Below are 21,559 nucleotides of genomic sequence, written 5' to 3'. Positions count from 1 at the left end.
AGAAGACCTGAGAACTAGGCTTAAAGCTAGATCAGGAACACCGCCCCAAAGGAAAGCTCCCTGTGTGCCACGGCCGCCCCTGCTGTGCAGAATTCAGATCTGCCGCCCTCTCCACCGCTCTGGACTTCTCTGGGGTCCCTGCTTGCCCAGGCTCTAGTTGCAAGGGGAAGCCAGCAAAGTGAAACTCAGGCATTTTCAGTTTCTCTAGTGGGAAGTGGGTGCCTCCTCCTAATAAAGTGAAGAATCTTCCAAATTTAAGAAAGGGGCTCAAATGCTGGGTGGGAGATAGAGATAGAGATAGAGATAGAGATAGAGATAGAGATAGAGATAGAGATAGAGATAGAGATAGAGAGATAGAGATAGAGATAGATAGAGAGCGAGAGCGAGCTGGAGAGGAGAAAGGGAGAGAGAGAAATGTCTTCTACACTGGGGCCCAAGGAAGATGGGATGGGTCCTAGAGCTGGCTTGGAGGAGGAGAGCCCTCAGCAGGGATAGGGGACACAGGGGTCCAGTTAACAAATGCAATTTGACTTTGTGGTGCAGGGATGTGGTGTGGGAGGCATAACTCCACTGCCTCCACTGCCACAGAGCAAGAGTTGCCAAATGCAAGTCACATTCTTGGTAACAATGCAAACACAGGAAGGGAAATTGAGCAATCCCAGGAAGTGGAGTCTAAATATGTCCCGGAGGAAGGGAAGGCTCATTTCTCCCTACCTTGGCAGAGAGAGAGTGTGAGTGGGGAGGAGGAGGAAAAGAGGCTAACTCATCTTTAGCATTTACTATCTTTGAATGCCAGGCAGGCACCAGACTGCTGCTGACATCATCTCCCTTGGTATGGAAAGGCACGAGTCTGGAGCAAGGGAAAGGGTGCAATCTTGATAAATTGGTAAGGGAAAGACTGGTTTCCACTTTTCATACTCTCTTGGCCTTTCTCCCTCTCTCAAAAGCCTCTTAGGTGGAAGTGGGCAGGTGGGGGCAGGGCTTGAGGGTTGGATTTTTGGGCCTTGCTAGAGACGAATCACTATATGACATGAAAATAAGTTCATATAGTGTGTTTTGTGAATGCTCGAATATTCCTGGGCATTCTCATCTACCTGTGCTTAATATAAAGGAAACTGCTCATCCACACATAAATCATACTTAACAGATATTTTCTCAATCAAGAATTATTCTTAATAATAAAAAGGACATTTACATGTCCAGTTAAATATTTGTCTAATTAGACAAGAAGCTAAAAAAACATGCACAAAAACAGGCAGTTCGGTTCAGCATTGGAAACCAGGTGGTCCTAACTGGATTATAGTTGCCACATAAACTTATTTGAATTGAATGTTCAACTTTTGATCCTTTCAAGGTGTTATTGCTCCACCTCTGGGTTTCCCTAAATCCCCAGGCTCTGCATCCGTCCACCAGGCAGGCTTTTTGGCAGCCAGCTTTGGCCCAAGCTGGCAATGTCTTGGTTGAAACTGGTGATTGATGGCCTGAATCCTGCCTATAGGTGTGCTTGGTTGAGGCCACCCTATGTTTTTTTTTTTTTTTAATATATTTTGATTTTTTTTACAGAGAGGAAGGGAGGGGGATAGAGAGTTAGAAACATTGATGAGAGAGAAACATCCAGCCAAGGTACATGCCCTTGACCGGAATCGAACCTGGGACCCTTCAGTTCGCAGACCGACACTCTATTCACTGAGCCAAACTGGTCAGGGCGGCCACCCTATGTTTTAACAAAATGTGAGCTACATTCAGCTAAATAGAGCAGATAGATTATGAGAGATGACCTGAACTTCTTACAGAAATATAATTAAAATGTTAGTAAAGAAATTTTTTAAAGAAAAAAAAATCCACCTTAGGACAAAGAGAACAGGAAAGATGACAGTCAGAAAAGAAATTTCAAGGTGCTTCTGGGAAGGCAGAGGAGAAATGACCGGTCTAGCAGGGCAGAAGGGGATATTGGTGAGAATCAGGTGATTTTTCTCCTCTGAACCCCTAAGGGGGCAAGGCTACAAGGTACAGAACAGGGCAGGTCTGGTTGACAGTGAAAACAAGGGAATTAATGGAAAGGCCATTTCACCCCTAGAATTTAGACTAAATGAATTTTAAGGGTGTCAGGAATAATAGAGGGCAATGACAGAAGCACAGAACCAAAGGACAAGGATTGAATGCTTGACAAATGGTTGGACTCCCCAGCGTCCTCTTTCTCCCTATTCTCATCTCTCCCAGAAACCTGTAGCCAGGTGGTTATGCATCTCAGGTAATATATTAGGGATTTTTCAGGGGGCGGGGAGGGGAGAGACAGAAAAATCCTTTATATGTGGATGTTAGGAAGCTTAGCAAGAAAGATCAGCTCCTCCTCAACCAGGCTGAGGAGGGCCCTGACAAGAGCGGGACCACAGCGGGATGGTGGAGCAGGTGAACGGGCGGTGCCAGGCCAAGGCGGGTGAGCAGGGGCCCGATCGCCCCGCAGATGGCGGGGGGCCTGGCCCCGATTGATGGCCCTGCAGACAGGATGGTGGAGCAGGTGAGGGGGCGGCGCCAGGCCATGGCGTGGTGCCAGGCGGGGCTGCGGGGCTGTGGGGATGTGAGGCTGGGGGCATGAGCTGGGGCCCAATCCCTGCAGGCCACCCCAAGGGACCCCACCTATACATGAATTCGTGCACCGGGCCTCTAGTTTTCCTATAAATCTCTCCAAATGTCATCATCAGACTTGTCTAACTAGTGTGCTCAAGACACCTTGGGCTTTCACAAACATTCCCATCCAAGTCCTTCTAGTTTTTCCCACTGACCTCCCCCAAAGCCACCCCACAGTTTTAGATATTTGTTGTAGCAGCACCCCACCAAAATCTGTGTTTGTTATCTACTGCTGCATAACAAATTAACTCAACACTTAGCAGCTTAAGGGAACAATCAAGATTTATCAGTTCATCCATTTTCTGTGAGTCAGGAGTTTGGGCACATCTTAGCTGGGTGGATCTGTCTGTGGGTCTCTCATGAAGCTGCAGTCAAATGTCACAGGGGCCTCAGGAAGCTAGAATCTTGGGGGTCTTGGAGCCTGACAATCATACCTTCCCCAGAAGCAAATGCTGTCACTAGTCTCTATGGGTCCTTTCAAAGATATGTTATTCAGAAACAAGCAATTACAAATATATGTATTCTTTGCTACTCTCTTTTAGACAAATGGTAGACTACTATACACAGTGTTCTGCACCTTGCTTTTTTTTTTTCCACTTAAAAATACATCTGCATGCCCTGGCTGGGTAGCTCAGCTGGTTAGAGCGTTGTTCTGATACACCAAGGTTTTGGGTTCAGTCACCAGTCAGGGCACATAAGAATCAACCAGTGAATACATAAATAAATGGAATAGCAGATCAATCTCTCTCTCTTTCAAATCAATAAAAAAAAATTTAATTTATCTTTATGATCATTCTATATCAGTATTCAATGCATGCCTAATTCCTTTTAGGATCTTCACAGTGTGCCACTGTATGAATGAAGCATAATTAATTTAACCAGTCCACTATTGTGGAATGCATAGGCTGTTTTGAATCTGTTTTTTTTTTTAAAGAGTAGAATCCAGCTCACACAATTCTAGCCATGCAACTTTAGGCAAGCTAAATATCCTCTTTGAACTTGAGTTTCATCATTTGTAAAATAATGATAAAAAGAGTCCTTCTCTCCTACCTCACAGAGTAATCGGGAGGATAAACTGGGATTTTAGTATGTAAAGCAACAGCACAGAGTCTTCACGGCCTTGGTCATGTGTGTCCCACTGTAATGACCCTGAGAGCCTGTCCCTGGGGAAGTGCTTTCCTGCTTCCAGTCCTGCTTCACCTCCTGGGTCAGTGAAGGGAGGTTTCACCCAGAAGTAAGGATTCCAGTGTCTTATCCAAGGGAGCCTGTGGAGGGGAATGCTTCTCGCGCCCTCATGTTGTCACACTCCGAATTAGCCACAGGGCCAGCCGGCTGTTTGCCTTCCCTGACGCTGACCTAATTGGCAAGGACTGCAGAGAAATGTCAGGCTCCAGGCCCAGTGTATCCTTGGGATGTTACCACTGAGCGAACAGGAGTTTGCTGGCTAGTCAACAGGAAGACAAATGTTGAAAAAAACAAAAGGAAAAAAAAACAACAGGAGAGAAACCCCTGCCATGGAAACAGGAAGAAGGCTGGCTGCTGGCTCTCTCTCTCTTTTTTTTTTTTTTGGTTAAGGATTTAAAAATTTATTTGTTTGTTTGTTTGTTTGTTTGATACAGAAACAGCTTTATGGGCATATAATTTATATGTCATGCAATTCACCCATTTAAAGTGTACACTTCAAAAAAATAAATAAAGTGTACACTTCAATGGTTTTTACTATATTCAAGAGGTGTGCAACCATTAGCCTAATCAATTTTAGAACATTTTTGTCACCCAAAAAGGAAACACCATGCTCATTTCCACCCCTACCCCTTGAGTCAACCACTAATCTACTTCCTGTCTCTATGGATTTGCCTGTTCTGGATATTATTTTATATAAATAAAATCCTATACTATGCAGCTTCCTATGACTGGCTTCTTTCTCTTAAGCACAAAGTTTTCAAGGTTCATCCATTGTAGCATGAATTGGTACTTCATATCTTGTTATTGCCAAATAATATTCTGTTATATAAGGTATGGTTATGTCACATTTTGCCTAGCCATGCATCAGTTGACGGGCATTTGAGCTATTTCCATTTTTTTGGCTATTATAAAGCATGCAATTGTGTGGAAAGATGTTTTCCTTTCTCAGATACATATCTAGAAGTGGAATTGTTAATTCATATGGTAACTATGTTTAACCGTTGGAGGAAGTGGCATTTTACATTCCCACCAGCAGTATATGAGGGCTCTGATTTCTCCACATCCTCACCAACACTTGTTATTATCTGTTTTTTCTACTCTAGCCATCTTAGTGAGTGTGAAGTGCTATCTCATGGTTTTGGTTTGCATTTCCCTGATGACTAATGATGTTGAGCATCTTTTCATGTGCTTATTGGCCATTTGTATATCTCCTTGAGAAAATGTCTATTCAGATCCTTTGTCTATTTTTAATTGGGTATTTTTTATTGTTGATTATGAGTTCTTTATATATTTTAGTAGGGATCTTATTTTATTTTGGGGGGGTTATTTTAATCTTTTTGAAATTATTGTCTTTTCAGTCATATGCATTCTCACTTAGAGCATCAAAGTACTTGAATCCAAAGACTACAGATAGATGGGTTTGTCAGGTTGTAAAAGTGTTTGCAAGCTGATACAACCTTATGGGGGCCCTAGGAACACCTGGAATCCATGAGATCCAGCTAGCAATTTTAAAAGAATCTGTTCAATCTCACTAAAGATATAGCTTGTTTCTCTCCTTTCCTTGGACAGGAGGAAAGAGCACTGTTCCAGCTCAAGTCCACACCCCTACGAGAAGTGCATCTTCAGGAAAGAGCACAGGACAGGCTAGGGAACATTCCATGGTGCATGGACACCATGGCCCCAAGAAGTGTTTCATTATTTCATTTCTTCTCATTTCCTTTTACTACATACTTAATGATGGTTTCTTTTCTTTTTTTTTCTTTTCTATTAATAATGGTTTCTTTATGTCACATATAGAGACCCAAAGATGAGTAAGTCATGGAGGGAGAAATAGAAACACAAACAGAAGATTTTTCAATACCATGTAAACAGAGATTTGTTCAAAGCATTCTGGGAGTGTGCAGACAGAAGCAACTTCTTTTATTGAGAAGGGATAATGATGAGAAGGGAGATTGGAAAGTATGGGAGCTTCATGGAGATCGTATTTAAGCTGGTCTTGAAGAGTGGGTGTGAGCTTGTCAGGTGAACAAGGAGAACTTCACAGGAGATAGAATTATGCATCATCTGAGAGTTGGTGTACGGGCTGGATCGGGCTGTGTGAACCTTGACACACGTGCAAAATCATAGGGGTTTAACGGCATGGTGAGGTCCTCTTGTGCCTTTGTAATAAATGGCTTTTGAATGAATCAATTGATTCCTTTAGGGCAGTCTGATTCCAGCCCACCTCTAGGTTCAGAGTGAGTGTTTTGGGCAGAAGGACAGCGTAGGGAATGAGTTAACCCCAAAGCAGAATGGGGCTGTCCGAGAATTCAGTCTGATTCCTTAGTTGTCAAGGTTCACACAGCCCGATCCCGCCTGTACACCACCTCTCTGATGATACATAATTCTATCTCCTGTGAAAGAGTCAGTAAGAGGGACCAGTAACTGTGGAGAGGGGTGGGTACGGCACCAAAAAGGGGATTGGTGAGAGGGAGAGGGAGGAGACCCAGAAGACGCACTCTGTTCGCTCTATACGTCTGTTTGTCCTTACACCTTACCTAGTGTCCACAAACTTGTAATGAGTTGCTCAACGAATGACGTCAAAGGCTGAGCTCTTGGTGTAAAACAGGTGCTCTTATTCAGTCCCTAAGTGCCAAAAACATCCCATTGCCATGGACTCTTGTCCTCTGGAAGCTGGCAGGAGGTCAATCACTATCTTCCTAGAAGCTCCAGGAGAGCCGCCAGCTGGATGGGAATTGAGTCCCTGTGGCCCCTGCCTGGGTCTGACGTGCTGCCCCAGGTCTGTGTTGCAGTGTGAGAGCAGGTGTGTTTGTCAAGCACCTCCCTGATAAGTCACTGAAAGCTCAACTCAAGTGGCTTAGAACAGTAATAAAAGGTGTATCTCACACAGCAAGAATTCCTTGCAGACGGCAGGGGCTGGGGTGACATTTTTAATTCATCTTTACCTTGAAGGTGTGGACCTTTGGGACCCCCTCTTTGTGAGGGGACCTCCCACTAAAAGCCTCACGTTCTGCAGAGCTTTGCCAGGCCATGAAATCAGTCAAGTTCACCAGGTTTGGAAAACCCTCAGGGCAAGAGCCGCCTTCAGCACTTTTCTCTGTAATTAGTCTGAGGATTCTTTACTTTCTCACCAGCTCAGAGATATATTCCAGAAGACATTTGTAATATTTCATCTGTCATAATCAGCGGTTTCCAGTGGGACAGTCAGTAGGATTACTTAGTCTGTGATGTTACCAGACACAAATGCCATTTCTAATTCTATATTCACTTTCACCAGTTAACAAAAACCGTGAGAGAAGGATTTAAAGTGAGGAAGCCCTTTGGAAATCTCAGTTTTCTCTTTTTTGTTAATATATGTTTTAATAGAAAATTGGTCCACATGATACAACATTCAAATAATATTATAGGACATTTAGTTAAGATACTTAGTTAAAGTCTCCTTCCTGCCCCTCACCCCCAGCAGCCTCCCACTTCCTACACATATAAACATTACACGTGTTCTTCCCTACTCCATCCTTTTTAAAAATACAAATGATGGCAGGTTATTTTTCACCTAACAACATATCTTGGAAATTGTTCCCAACTAGCAAAGAGCTTTTTCATCCTTTTGCGTGGCCTCATAGTATTCAGTTATATACCGATGGTATAACACATTGAAGCAGGCCTCTATTATGGACATTTAGGTTGTTTCCAAGCTTCTAAACTATGCAGCAACGATTAGCCTGGCACATATGTCATTTTATGCTGCTTGAGTATGTCTGTAGGGTCATTCATGAAGGGGAATTACTGGGTCAAAGGACATGTGCATTTCTAATTTTTATAGAGCTTGCCATATCACTCTCCACAGAGGTTGTAACAATTTATACTTTCATCATCAACGTATCAGGGATAAAGTGCGCTATTAAACTTTTTGATTTTTGTCAATCTAATAGTTAAAAACGGTAAATAAGAAACAAGCTTTTCTTGTGTTTAATGTGTTAGTTTTTTTTTGTTTGCTTTTTAAAAATATATATTTTATTGATTTTTTACAGAGAGGAAGGGAGAGGGATAGAGAGTTAGAAACATCAATGAAAGAGAAACGTCGATCAGCTGCCTCCTGCACACTCTCTACTGGGAATATGCCCGCAACCAAGGTACATGCCCTTGACCGGAATCGAACCTGGGACCCTTGAGTTCGCAGGCTGACGCTCTATCTACTGAGCCAAACAGGTTAGGGCAATGTGTTACTGTTTTTAAAAATATATAGTTTAATTGATTTCAGAGAGGAAGGGAGAGGGAAGAGAGATAGAAACATCAATGATGAGAGAGGATCATTGATTGGCTGCCTCCTGCATGCCCCCCACTGGGGATTGAGCCTGCAACCCAGGCATGTGCCCTTGACTGGAATTGAACCTGGGACCCTTCAGTCCACAGACTGACGCTCTATCCACTGAGCCAAACCAGCTAGGGCTAATGTGTTTTTATTGTTTTGAGAGAGAGAGAGAGAGGGAAGGAGAGGGAGAGAGAGAAAAACATTGATCAGCTGCCTCCTGCACGCCCCCTACTGGGGATTGAGCCTGCAACTTGGGCATTGACTGGGAATCGAACTGGTGACCTCTCAGTGCTCTGGACGACACACCAGCCAGGGCAAAAAACAAGCTTCTTGACATTTTGGAGAAGTAACTAGTAGGCAGAGGGCCTGAGAAAATACTGACTCCTGTTGACCCAGAAAGCAAACACCAAATCCCCTCCTGAGATTTCCAAATAGACTGGATTAAAAATTAAAAATAGCAAAGAATCTTGGCAAAGAAGCCTCTCTGACTTAGGTAGAAGATTTTTCCCTCTAAAGTCCTTCTTGTCTTCTTTCCTAAAACAAATTCTGATAAAGACCCCAAGCATCCCAAGTCAACTGAGTACAGAAAGTTTAAGGCAAAGGAATCTCCTTGTTTGTTGTGCTGCCAGGAAAAGGAATATTTACCATCTCTGCTCATGGCTAACACATTACCCCAAGAACTAGCTTCCTTTGTTTTCCTTTCCACGAGGTAGGAGAGTAAAAGGATTTTCTAGACCCAATAGAATTTTCTACAATACTGGAAATGGTTTGTATCTAAGCTGTGCAATATGGAAGCCACCAGCCAAGGGTGGCTAATTGAGCCCTTGAAGTATGGCTAGTGTGACTGAGACATTAAGTTTTTATTTTTACTAAATTTTACTTAATTTAAATTTAAATAGCCACATGTGGCTAGAGGCTACCATACTGGACAGCACAGTTGTAGGAGACTAGTTTAGGGTATTCTTTTTCTAAAGAGATGCCTAGGCCTTACTGGATCAGGATGCCCGTGAATGCAGCCTCTGACACAACTGGGGTTGTTGCTGCTAAACAACAGGACTATGTAGCTTCTGATTTTTATAGCAATAAAAATAAATAAAATGATAAGAGTAGAGGACCCTTTGAGCCCCATCATCACCCCAGGTCCACCCTACCCCCAGGGCTGAGTATGCATAAATGAAATAAGTGTTGGGTTGAGATAAACATCTTGCTGAGGAAGAAGTTTGATAGGAAAGGTGAGGGAGACAGAGGGTCTGAGCTTTCTTGGATGACCTGGGTATGTGTGTTTCACTTCACCACGTTGGGCCTAACAGTACAACAAAATTACCAAAAAGAGTACTTGCCCGGTACAATTACAATGATTTTACTAAATGTCCACAATGTGCTAGTTACTAGACAGAACATAGAAATAACAGTCACCCTCCTCCAGGGCTATATACTCTGGTGAGATGGATTTTAAAATAATAAAGGAGATTGAATGGACGTAAAAGATATCAAAATGGGAGGAAAAGATGCTTAAGCCAGTGGCATGTGTAATTCTCTCTGTCATGGATTTTTAAAAATATACATACTTTTATTCTTTCCCATCTAATCATAGACATAATATTTGCTCTTTATGGAAAAGTTGAGATAAGTATATAAGCACAAAAAAAAAGAAGTATTAAAGGGAATATTGTAAAAATATTTCCTTAACTGCCCTGGCCGGGTGGCTCAGTTGGTTGGAGTGTCATTTTGTATACCAAAAGGTTATGGGTTTGACTCCTAGTTAGGGCACATCCTCAGATTTGGAGGTTGGGGTGCCAACGGGAGGCAACCAATCAATGTTTCTCTCTCACATCGATGTTTCGCCCTCTCTCTCTCCCTTCCTCTCTCTCTAAAAAATCAATAAACATATCCTCAGGTGAGGATAAAAAAAATTTCCTTAACTAATTTTCTAGATTATTATTTTTAGTGATCATGTCTTTCATCTTGTGGGTAAACTATAATTTATTTAACCAATGTCCTGTTGTTTTCAATTTTTCACTTTTATAAATAACTCCATGATAAACTCAGCTTTATACATTAAACTCTGTGCATATATCTAATGACTTATCTCAGCCCATTTCCTAGAAAGGGGATTTCAGAATTGATAGATGTATTAGTCAAAACGTTTAAAGTGACAAATAGCTAAGGGAAACCAGATTAAGGAGTTCCACCACCAACAAAAGGAATTTATTGGCCCACTTGGCTAGTGTGGGGAAGCATGAGACTTGGTTGGAAAGCTTGTAAAGAGGATATTCCGAGAAAAGGGAAGTGTGTGGAAGGCCGCCAGCCCTGTTTACTGGAATTCCGACTTAGGGGAGACTTAGGGGAGTGTCGAAGGAGGCACCCCTAAGGATTCCTTTACCTTTCCAAACAAGTCTGTGCATGTGCAGATCCCTGGGTGTTTACTGGAATCCTTATGCTTAATCCCTGGATGCCCTTGCCTAGAGGACAATGTAAACACATGTGTCCTCCCACGATTACTCACCCTACTGCTTGTATCTAAAGATAAAAATTCCAATAAAAGCCTAACGAGGCAGGCAATCGGGGTTGCCTGGCTCCTTCAGTCAGGCCGTCGTCCGTTAGCCTTCTCTTTCACAGTGAAACTGTATCGGATTAATCTGTTCATCCATCGCTCAGGGGCTGCTGGTCAGCCCCGACAGCCAGGACCTACGGGGTGAGGATGGCAAACCCTATTTCAGGAATGGCTAAATCTGGAGCTCAAACAATGCTATCTGAACATTGTCTCGCTCTGTCTCTGAGCTGTGCTTTCTCCATGTCCTAGAAAATATGTAAATTTCATCTATAATCCAGCACTTTAGCAACCACAGTAGAAAGGGAACTTTCTTGCCCTAACCGGTTTGGCTCAGTGGATAGAGCGTCGGCCTGCGGACTCGAGGGTCCCAGGTTTGATTCCGGTCAAGGGCATGTACCTCGGTTGCAGGCACATCCCTAGCCGGGGTGTGCAGGAGGCAGCTGATCGATGTTTCTCTCTCATCGATGTTTCTAACTCTCTATCCCTCTCCCTTCCTCTCTGTGAAAAATCAATAAAATATATTAAAAAAAAGAAAAAAAAAAGAAAGGGAACTTTCTTTTCCAATGGTTAAACCAAAAGTTCCATTTTTGTCCAGGCAAGAGTCTTTTGCCTATCCCTGGGTCGGGTGAAGGTATGGGGAGTTAAGCTCAGCCCCACCTGAAGCACAAGGCTTATGAGAGAAGGAGCAATGGTTCATTATAGAGAAATTGAAGTGACGTTACAAAAAATGAAAAGGGGGCGGGGAAGCCAGGCAGGGGTCTTCACTCCCATCAGCAGTGTCTGAGAGGGCTCCTCTCCCCAAACTCTCAGCAACAGTCTTTCCTGTTTTTCAGTTAATTAGGTGAAAATGACATTCTGTTTTATTTTGCATTAAAAACTATTTTTATATGTTTATTGGCCAGTTGTAATCCTTCTTTTGTAGACTGCTCATTTACAAAATTAGAGCCTTCACCTTTTCATAATTTGAGTGTCACATGCATGAAGCTGCCTGTATTTTCACCATGGCAATTCTGCCTAAGTTAGGGTAGCTTTGGAATGCAATTTAAGGTCTGCAGTGCAAGTCCTGAGCTTGATGATGCCTCTCAATTTCTTATTTGGCTATTTTTCCAGATATCTTGTCAAGTTCTAAGAAAAAAAATCCTTTGTCACTTTAATTGAAGTGATATTAAATTAATAACTTTATTTAAGGAGAACAGCTTCTTAACAATATCCAATATTTCCCCTTAAGGAACATGGCTTATCTTTGCTCATTTGATGTCTTTCATTAAAGTCTTGAGGTTTTCTATACATATTTATGTTGCTATTATTGATATAATACATATATATTACACATGTATTATATAATCAGGTGATTTAAATTAACATGTAGAAGCCATTGATTTTTATATACTTATTTTATAACTGGACTCCTTAATTGTTTTTTTAATGTAAATGATCATATGATAGGTAAATGACAATAAATTTGATGCCTTTCTAATATTCCTCTGTTACTTCTTTTTCTTGTTGTTCTGAAATTTTAGGACCAATGTTAAACACTAGTGGTGATGGTTGTAGCCTAATATTGGTGGGTATTACCCCAAGTATTAACCATTAAGATACTAATTTGTGATAATTCAAAGAAGCAGCCATCTAATTCTTAATATAATAGTTTTTGTTTGCTTTTTAAATCAGGAATGGCTGTCAGGATGGGTTTAAATATTGGTTATCCTTGCATTGATTTTGCCTAGCATGCCTTATAAATTTATACATAGAGGCTATTTTTTTTCAATTTAGGAGAGTTTAATTATATCCTTGATTTTAGGTCTGTGGTAATACTGTTTTGTATTCAGCATCGGCTTTAACTCTGAATTTTTATCTTCACTCCGTTTTCTATATTCACCATCCTCTCTCTATCATTATTTTGAACTTTTATCTTTTCTCTCTGCATTTTAGGAGGACTTTTGGCCTCCATATTAAGGACTCAGTTTTCTATCTTGTTGAGTCTAGAGACTTTATTGCTTTCTATATTTCAAATTCCATTCTATTGTTTTAGTATACAAGGTGGGGCAAAAGTAGGTTTACAGTTGTGAGTACACAAAGCAGTTTATTTTTGTATTATTATTTACTAATTATTGTATTATTTTCCATACGAACAATATAAGCCAATTTTGTCCCACCCTGTATTTATATTATTTGATTATCCAATTCCCATTTTGAAAACTATTGTGCCGGCCTCTGCCTCTCACTTAGTCATATCTTCATGTCAGTCTACTTACTGTTGGAGAACATTTTCAGCTGCTGTTTTGCAGAGTCCACATTTTAATTTTGTTAGGATCACAATGAAATTTATCATCTAAACTTTACCTCAGGTTTCAACTATAACTCTGATGTCAGCTGGAATCAACCATGTCCCTGGGATCCAGATGACCATGGACTAACCTACCATCGCAGGTTCTCTGGGCAGTCCAATGCCACACACAAGATTTCTACAGGTTCCTTGTGGTCACAGTTTGCTCCAGTCTCCTGTTCTGCTCATCAAGAGCTCATTTTTTCTCCTGTGCCATGTTTGTTCTCTTCTCCACTCAGAGCCTACTTTCTCCTCGAGGTTGTTGAACTTCTAGCTTTTTCCCCTCAGACTCTCCCCACATCATCGCCCTTCTGATCTGCTCCAACCTCTCCCAATTCTGGTTCATTTCTTTTTTAATCTCTCGATCTTTTTGCTCACCAGACCATCTTGACTATGCCTAGAAGGCTTTATCTTCAAAGCCAGTCGTGCTCTACAAGATATGTTCTTAAACAAAGACACCTCATTCCTCTTGAGAAATTGCATATTTAGCTCATAAAGTAATAGTTTCCTGTCCAGTACATTACACTTCATCTTATTTAACAGTATGGTTTTCCTCTTGAGTCCTATAGTCTCTTCCCTTTATGATACAGAATATTTTCATGGTTCCCACATTGGGTTGTTTTCCTGCCCTTTGAAAACTGAGAGAATTATCTAAATGCCCTATAAGACCCTGAAACAGAGTGAAAGATTCTCTTGGGATCCCAACACTGTTTCCCCTCAACCACCCCTCCCAGACACTACTATGATCTCCTCCAATCTTAACTTGAAGGTCTCTTTGATCCTCAACATAAGAAAAGAAGGAAGGCCTCAGGGGCTCTAAGCTGATGGGCAGAGACTGTGATTATCGGTGTTTGATGGTGCATCTGGGCCAACTTTCTCTGCTGGCCATATGACTAGCCTGGGGGCCCCAGGTCCCAGGTCCAGCCTAGCCTATTGTTATAGCCACCAACTCAGGAAGGGGCTTTCCCCTTCTCAACAGGGTAGTCACTTGTAACTCTGTTTTTCCTCCTTAGGAGATATTGGTGGAACCAGCATCTCCATTAATTATTCTAGGACTCTGCCTCCTGGGGGAAGGAGAGTCAGGATGTACTAAGCTCTTCCTTCAATGCAGATTATCTGCTATAGTCCATTAGAAACTCCTCACATTTCTAAAATGCAGATGATACCCTTTTCTAGTTGTAGCATTGATGGATGCTCTTTTACTGTTTCATTCCTTTCAGGAACTGGACGTGCCCAGTGGGATGGAATTAGATTTTAACATTCAAAGCCACCATCTTATCCAAAAGTACTCATAAATTCTTACCTTTTTTTTTCCTTTTCTAATCTACAGAAAAGATTTTTAAGTTTAAATCAGATATTCATAAGGTTTTTGGGTTTGGAACATGTCTAGAGAAAAGGTTCACTCAAAAATAAATAAACAAACAACTATCGTAATCTAACTGCACACAGAGAGACAGGGTAGCATTGCCTCTATTTTTGTTAAGATAATCTTTGGATTTATTTACTCCTGTTAGGAAAAAAAAAAAATCAGCTTAGAGAAATTTGAACACATCCCAAAAACAATACCCAGCTGAAAATTCCTTTTACTATAGTTTTCTCAGGAAGCAGAGCAAGCCTTTCCATTTCCCTGCATGTCCTTTAAAGGTCAAAAGAACAGGGAATGTTTTTAAGAGTATCTTGTTTGCTTTTGTTCTCACCGGCCCTCAGATTCCCTGGGAACGCCAGACTCTAATAAGCAAAATAATCTAAGGAGTGGAAGAAACAGCAGACACCTTTTAGTTAGGATGCACTGCAGGCAGAACATTGACCTTGGGTCAGCTCTGCACCTAGTTGCTGTTTTGAAATTGGCAAAGTTCCATCTGCTTGGTAACCAAAATCGGGGAGGTGGGCGGGGGGGAGAGAAAGGGGGGGAGAACTGCTCCTAGTGAACTCAAATTAAGTGGCATTAATAGAAAGATATAGATAAGATGAGATTCTATTTGGTAAGTGAAGTACCACAAATCAGGCCAAGTCCATGACGGAGTGGCCCATGTGACTGCACATATGAACCAAGTCCCAAGAGGAGTGTCAGAATTCCGCACTGCCACAGACCTCAGAGTGCGTTTGGGGTTCATCTAAAGAAGCCTTCTTAGTGTTTCCCTGGAAGGTCCTTGCCACGACTGTCACTTATTTTTACATGCCTCAGTTCCATGATTGGTCCCACCTGTTCTGACATTATTGCCTACAGCACACTTTTTCTGACTTCCTTATGTGAGTTTGCTAAGCTAAAGCTGGAATCGTGAGCTGTGGTCATTTCTGCTCCCTGGTATTGCTCAATTGAAGAATTGAGGGTACAAGACGTGTGTGTCAGACAACAAAAGGCCAAGCTACCTCTCTCTAGCTGCTAGAGTCTAGCAGAAAGGCCATCAAAAGAGAAGTGTGTCACCCTGGGATTAGTGGCATAACTGGCCTACCTGGGTCCAATATAAAGTCTCTGGAGGTCTTTGTGCTTTCCCCAACCTGTTGCATAAACAAGAATACTTCATTTTGCCATACTTTAGAACACTATTAATAATTAAATCACATCATCTTTGGTAATATACTGATTTGCTTATATAAAACTATAGTTTACATGTATTTTTAAATATTGTCATCTCAAAGATATATTTGTCAAGGTAGGAGGATGGAGCACATTTTATTTAGCAGTTTGGTCACCTGATTTATGACTTTTAAATGTTTAGGCATACAGTCTGTGGGCCTCCACATGGGCTTTGGTCCCAGGGCCAGCAAATGTTAGGAGTGGTCCTAGTCACTAGGTGGGAGCTTCCTGGGCGTGTGGTACAGCCTTCTACACGGACAGCTTTTTTCTTGGGGAGGAGCTATTCTGGAATTCTAAGAAGTAAAACCTTCCCTGTTGCCTTGCACATAAAGGACAGTTTATTTCATGTCTCGTGTCATCAGGTTCTAGCTTTTACATAATTTGTATGTACAGCTTGATGCTTTCCTGTTGTGCCAGGGCTAGGGCCTTAAAAACAACAAACCACCTAAGAACTAAACCAACTTAGAACTAAAGAACTGGAAACAGACTGAGTCCAAGTGAGGTCTTTGGGACAGAAGCATTGGCACCACCTGGAAACTTGTTAGAAACACAAAAATCGCAGCCAGACTGAATAAGACTATGCATTTTAACAAAAGTGTGAGAAGCACTTCTATAACTCTGGACTGAAGCAATTAAAGGAATAAAGGTGAGAACTAGAGGGAGAATGGTGACTCGGGGCCAGTTAAATGCCTGGGGAGAAACACCCATGGGAGTCCTGGGTCCTGGGTTTTATTACTAGCAAGGAGACTTGGGAAGCAGCATAGGAACAGAACAGTTATGACTGGGCCACTGAGTCCTGGAATGGAAAGGATGTACTGAAAGGTATTTTAGGGTGTCTGTCTATCTATCCCCTCTTCCGGGGCACTCCTGTCCCTAGATCCAGCTGCCCCTGAGTAATCATGTCAAATACTGTGTGATCTGAGCCCCCTGGCCACACCTATATAATCAGAGACAGACCTCAGATTCAGAGGCAGCTAATTCCTGACCTGGACAGTCACCTATGACTTGTGACCTGGCTGGAAAATAGAAGCTGTGTCACTGAGTTCCTCCTTGGGGGCATTTAGGATGGTTGGGGTGGGAGGGTGGAGGTTGGGATTCTGGAAAGTTATAAAGAGTTAAGGTTGAATGGCTCTAATGGGTCAAGTGCATGCCTAAAGTATGAGGGAATGGAGACAATGAGTAAGCAGAGGAAGCCAGCCAGAAAGAGAGTGAGAAAGGAATGGATTAGATACACATACAAGGGGGTGGGGATGGGAAAGAGAAAACAAAAGAGGACCTCAGTTTCCATTCTTCTTTGAGCCCATGTTTAGTTTTTTTCTGGGGATGAGCCTTTGATTCTAGCAGCCAATAGACCCTTGACTAGAAGAGTTGGCAAATTAATGCCTAATAATCTAATCCTGGATAATCTAAGAATACTGATTTATAATCCTTCTAATAGTATTGGCTCAGACACTGAGAAGGGTGGGAAGAGTAAAATGTGGTGGGAAGAGAGAATATATCTCTGAGGACCGACGTCTCAGTGTTTGGGCACTCGGTGTTTGAGATTATAATAGCATGTTTTATTTCTTATTCTTTGGTTTGTCTCTCTGTTTTTCCAAATTGGAGAAAAATGTTCAAAAGTCCAACAGAAAGCTCAGATTAGGAGTACCGCTGCTTAAGTACTTACTTCGAGTTTAGATTAACCAAATCAACTTTGCTAATAGGGTCTTAATATTTTAACTTGGGAAGCTTAAATAGGGAGATTTAAAATAATACAGCTAAAGCAGACTAGCCTTGAACCTAAGCTGTGTCCATCAGGGCTATGGAGACATGTATTATGGCCATGAGGGGTTGGTGCAAAGGAGTCGGATCTTGAGACTCCATTTATATGAATTGTTGTCAAAGGAGCATGAACATCTGCCCACACAAGAGGACAGGGTCTTGGGAGAACAGTGTGGATCTGAGGGCTAGCAAGAGAGGGGCTTCCGAAGATGCCGAAAGAACGTTGTCCCTAAAAAGTCTGAAACATCAGGGCACAAGCCACAATGTTTTGAGGCCCAGGTGACATAAAAATGTGACAAAAATGGAGGAGGGGTTCCCCTACTTCAGCAGCGGGCTTCTGGGCACTGAGGGCATCAGCATCACTCGGCATCCCAAGCCTTCTGGGCTGTCTACATTTTGTTTTAAGCTGGCTTACTAGCTTGTGTGCCATGTGACCTGGTTTGTTCGTAGTCTATACATTTAAACTCTGTCCAACACCTGTTTTTAATTTTTTTCAGCTCCTGATGTTATGCATAGCCCAAATCTTTACGTGTCTGCTGGTCTCCAATACGACTTAACTACTGTGATCCCTTATCTGGTCTCCCTGCTTCCGTTGTTGCCCTCCTACACTCTACTTTCAGCATAATAGCTGGTGGGCACTTTCAAAAATGGAAACATCCTCTTTATAGTCCAATGTCTTTCCACCATCTGTAGCACAAACCAAACCCCTCCCCCTGGTCTACAAGCCCCTGGGGTTCTGGCCCTTGCTGATCTCTCTGACATCTCCTGTTTCAGCTCTCCTTCCTGGTTTCACTTCAGTCACCTGCTCCTTCAGTCACTTCAATCACCCCAAGCTCCTTCCCACCTCTGAGCCTTTGTGGAATCTGGTCCGGCTGCCTGGGCTCCTTTTTATGTCAACTCAAATGCTACCTCTTTTGCTAAGCCTTTCCTGATCTCTTTGTTTAAAGTGGCCTGCTCTGTGCTGAAGCCAGAATCCCATGACTGTGTTTTATTTTTTCATCCAGTGTGTTGTTATCTGGAATTTCCATGTTTCTGTTTCTTGTTTGTTTGGCTATTGCCTATCTCCTCCTTTCAATATAACGAAAGCTTCACTGTGGCAGAAACCTCAATTCAGCCTCGTTCACTGCTGTATTGCCAGGGCCTAGAACAGGGGTCCTCAAACTTTTTAAACAGGGGGCCAGTTCACTGTCCCTCAGACCGTTGGAGGGCCGGACTATAGTTAAAAAAAAAAAAAACTATGAACAAATTCCTATGCACACTGCACATATCTTATTTTGAAGTAAAAAAACAAAACCGGAACAAATACAATATTTGTATTTGCATGTGGCTCGTGGGCCGTAGTTTGAGGACCCCTGGCCTAGAACATCTTCAGGGGCACAGTAGATGCTCAGTAAACATGCATTGAAAGCATGAGTAAGTGAAGTGCCGCCTATGTCTGATCTCCCATTGGCCACTTAGATGGCATGCCTGCATGTGCTCCTCTGGCTGTGGGGACTGCCCTCTTCACTTGCACCTGTTTCTGGCAATTCTGATAAACTACTCAGATCAAGCCCCATCCTTGGATTTTTCTCTAGCACTGGAAGAGGAAAGCTAGTGGGTGGTTGACTTGGAGCATTTAGACCTTCCCATTCCACATCCACTTGACGCTGCAGATAAACCCTTTCTATGAGCACTCTGCTCTGCCTTGTTGCTCTCTGCGTGCTGACCCTATTCTCCAAGACCGTGGTCGGCAAACTGCGGCTCGCGAGCCACATGAGGCTCTTTGGCCCCTTGAGTGTGGCTCTTCCTAAGCCTTAGGAGTACCCTAATTAAGTTAATAACAATGTACCTACCTATATAGTTTAAGTTTAAAAAATTTGGCTCTCAAAAGAAATTTCAGTCGTTGTACTGTTGATATTTGGCTCTGTTGACTAATGAGTTTGCCGACCACTGAACGGACCAAGAGAATGGACCTGCCTACTGGCAACACCTGGGACTCACATCCAGAGAGATGTTGATTCTTTCTCCCAAGTTCCCATTTGAAGGCTCCTGGGGAATGATTCGCCTGGCTTGTGTCACGTGTCCACCCAGCGCCAGCCAGCCGGGGCAGGTGGCCTGAGTCCCACAGCACAGGCACACCCACTGGGGTCACTCCTGAGTCTCAGGGCTGTTTCTGGAGAAGGGAGTCTTACTGTGAGCTGGGAATCTACACAGATCTGTTTCTTGTCCAGCAGCCTCCAGCCTTGGCTGTTGGGACTCAGAGTGGATATTTGACTCAAACTGAGCCAATAAGAATCCCTCTCACAAAATTTTGAACAGTAAATGAGTGTAAAGCAAATCAATTCTGTTGAAGCCTAATTTATATACAGTGAAGCCCACCTATCTTAAGTTCAATGAATTTTGACAAATATATGCACCCATGAAATTACCACCATAATAAAGACAGAATATTTTAATTGTCCTCAAAGGTCTCCTTTGCAGTGAACTCCTTCACTCTATACCCAGGCAACCATGCATCTATTTCCTGCCACTATAGATGAATTGGGCCTTTCCTAGAGTTTTGTATAAATGGAATCATATAGCATGTATTCCTGTGTCTGGCTTATTTTTTTAATATGTTTTTTAAATTGATTTTAGAGAGAGGGAGAAACATCAATGTGAGAAAGAAATATGGATTGGCTGCCTCCCACACGAACCCAGACAGGGGTTCAAACCCAAAACCTGGATATGTGCCCTGACTGGGAATCGAACCAACAACCTTTCTGTGCATGGGATGACACTCAACCAACTGCGCCACACCGGCCAGGACTCCTGCACCTGGCTTCTGTCATTTGGCCCAATTCTGTGAAATTTATGCAAGTTGTTGCATCTACCACTAATCTGTAGAACACTCAGTTTTGGTCACAAACTAACAGCCGATCAATACAGAAGAATGAAGCCAAAATGCCAAGGGAAATAGAGATGGAAGACCACAAGGTCCAGGAGGGATAGAGTGACCTCAGAGCCTGGTTCTAAAACAAAAGCTTTAAAAAACAACCACCGCTCTCCAGGCAGTACCATCCCATTTATCAAAACAAAGGGAGAAAAACAAGCCCATATATGAGTATATTTGTCTAGGCAAAGGCTGGAAAGATACACACCAACAGGTTAATTGTGGTTATCTCTGGGTAGTGAGATTATGGATGTTTAAAAATATTGTTTTTTGCTTATCTGAATTTTTAATTTTCTGTCATCCACAAGTGTTATTTTTACTTGAAGGAAAAAAAAGTGCTTTTATTTTCAAATGTGCAGCTTTTAAAATCAAGGTGGAAAACTTCTCGAATGCTTAACATTTTTAAATGATGGGAAATGCTCCTAGTTACATTTCAAGCCTCTCATGTGGCAGTTACAGTTCTGCCGCTGTTGTTAAAAAATGCAAAACTTGTGAAATGGGATCACTTCTGACTAATGATTCACTAAGTCCAGTTATGTTGAAGGCCCTCTTAAGTCCTCAATTTCTAACTGTTCTATTTGTGGGCTAAAACTTAACTCAATTGTCCTCCTCATCCTTGAGGCTGCAATCAAGTGGAAAAAATTGTGCTTCCCGTCATTCTCAAAATGTGGGTCTGCAGAATCACTTGGCGTGGTTGTAAAAACACAGATTCCTGAGCTGCGCCCCAGATGTACTGGCCCAGAGTCTCTGGGGGTGGAGTTCAGAATCTGACCTTTAAACAACCCAGCTAGGTGATTCTGGTACACACTAATCTTTGAGAGTCAGTTTGTTTGTTTCTGCCCAAAAAAGACTTAGCTCCTTCCCTGAATAGGCCTCTTAGGACCCCCACCTCTAATCAGCTGATCTCCACCTTAGCTCCACCTCTGCTCCCACACCAGTCATACTCTTAGGCAGAAGAGAACATAACTGCTATTTAACCAGTACCAATCCTGTTTTGTTTCAAATAACTGTGTGTCCTTTGCTTCTGCATGTTTAGTTTTGTCTCTCTCTGGGGACTCTGGGCACCGCTCTTGAACCTTGGGCCTTCATGGTGACCTTGCTGTCTGGAGACTCCTTAATGTCTATTCTGTTATGTCCTACTCAGGGTGCTCTTGTTTTGCATTGCTTGTCTCCTGGCCAACTCTGCTAATTTGATGACTGCTCTCCAGACTGAACCTTCTCTAACTGTGCTTATAATCCCCTGCCCTCACCGTGGCACCCCTACTCATGGTCTGTATTCTGTGCTGGTGACTGGGTTTATTTCT

General features: G+C 42.4%; 2 protein-coding genes across 2 annotated transcripts in view; one reads left to right on the top strand and one right to left on the bottom strand.

Moving 5' to 3' along the window:
• NF1 (neurofibromin 1) overlaps positions 1–21,559 on the bottom strand; it is a 327,459-nt gene that overhangs the window by 285,136 nt on the left and 20,764 nt on the right. The window lies entirely within an intron of this gene.
• Positions 20,921–21,559, top strand: part of WSB1 (WD repeat and SOCS box containing 1) — a 40,360-nt gene continuing 39,721 nt past the window's right edge. The window contains exon 1 of the mRNA XM_014548838.1: positions 20,921–20,926. Coding sequence (XP_014404324.1) covers positions 20,921–20,926 — 6 coding nt within the window. The remainder of the gene's footprint in view (positions 20,927–21,559) is intronic.

This window comes from Myotis brandtii, unplaced genomic scaffold (genome assembly GCF_000412655.1).
Source record: "Myotis brandtii unplaced genomic scaffold, ASM41265v1 scaffold523, whole genome shotgun sequence".
Lineage (NCBI taxonomy): Eukaryota > Metazoa > Chordata > Mammalia > Chiroptera > Vespertilionidae > Myotis > Myotis brandtii.
The sequence above is the reverse complement of the archived record's forward strand: the minus strand, read 5'-3'. Positions and strand labels throughout refer to the sequence as shown.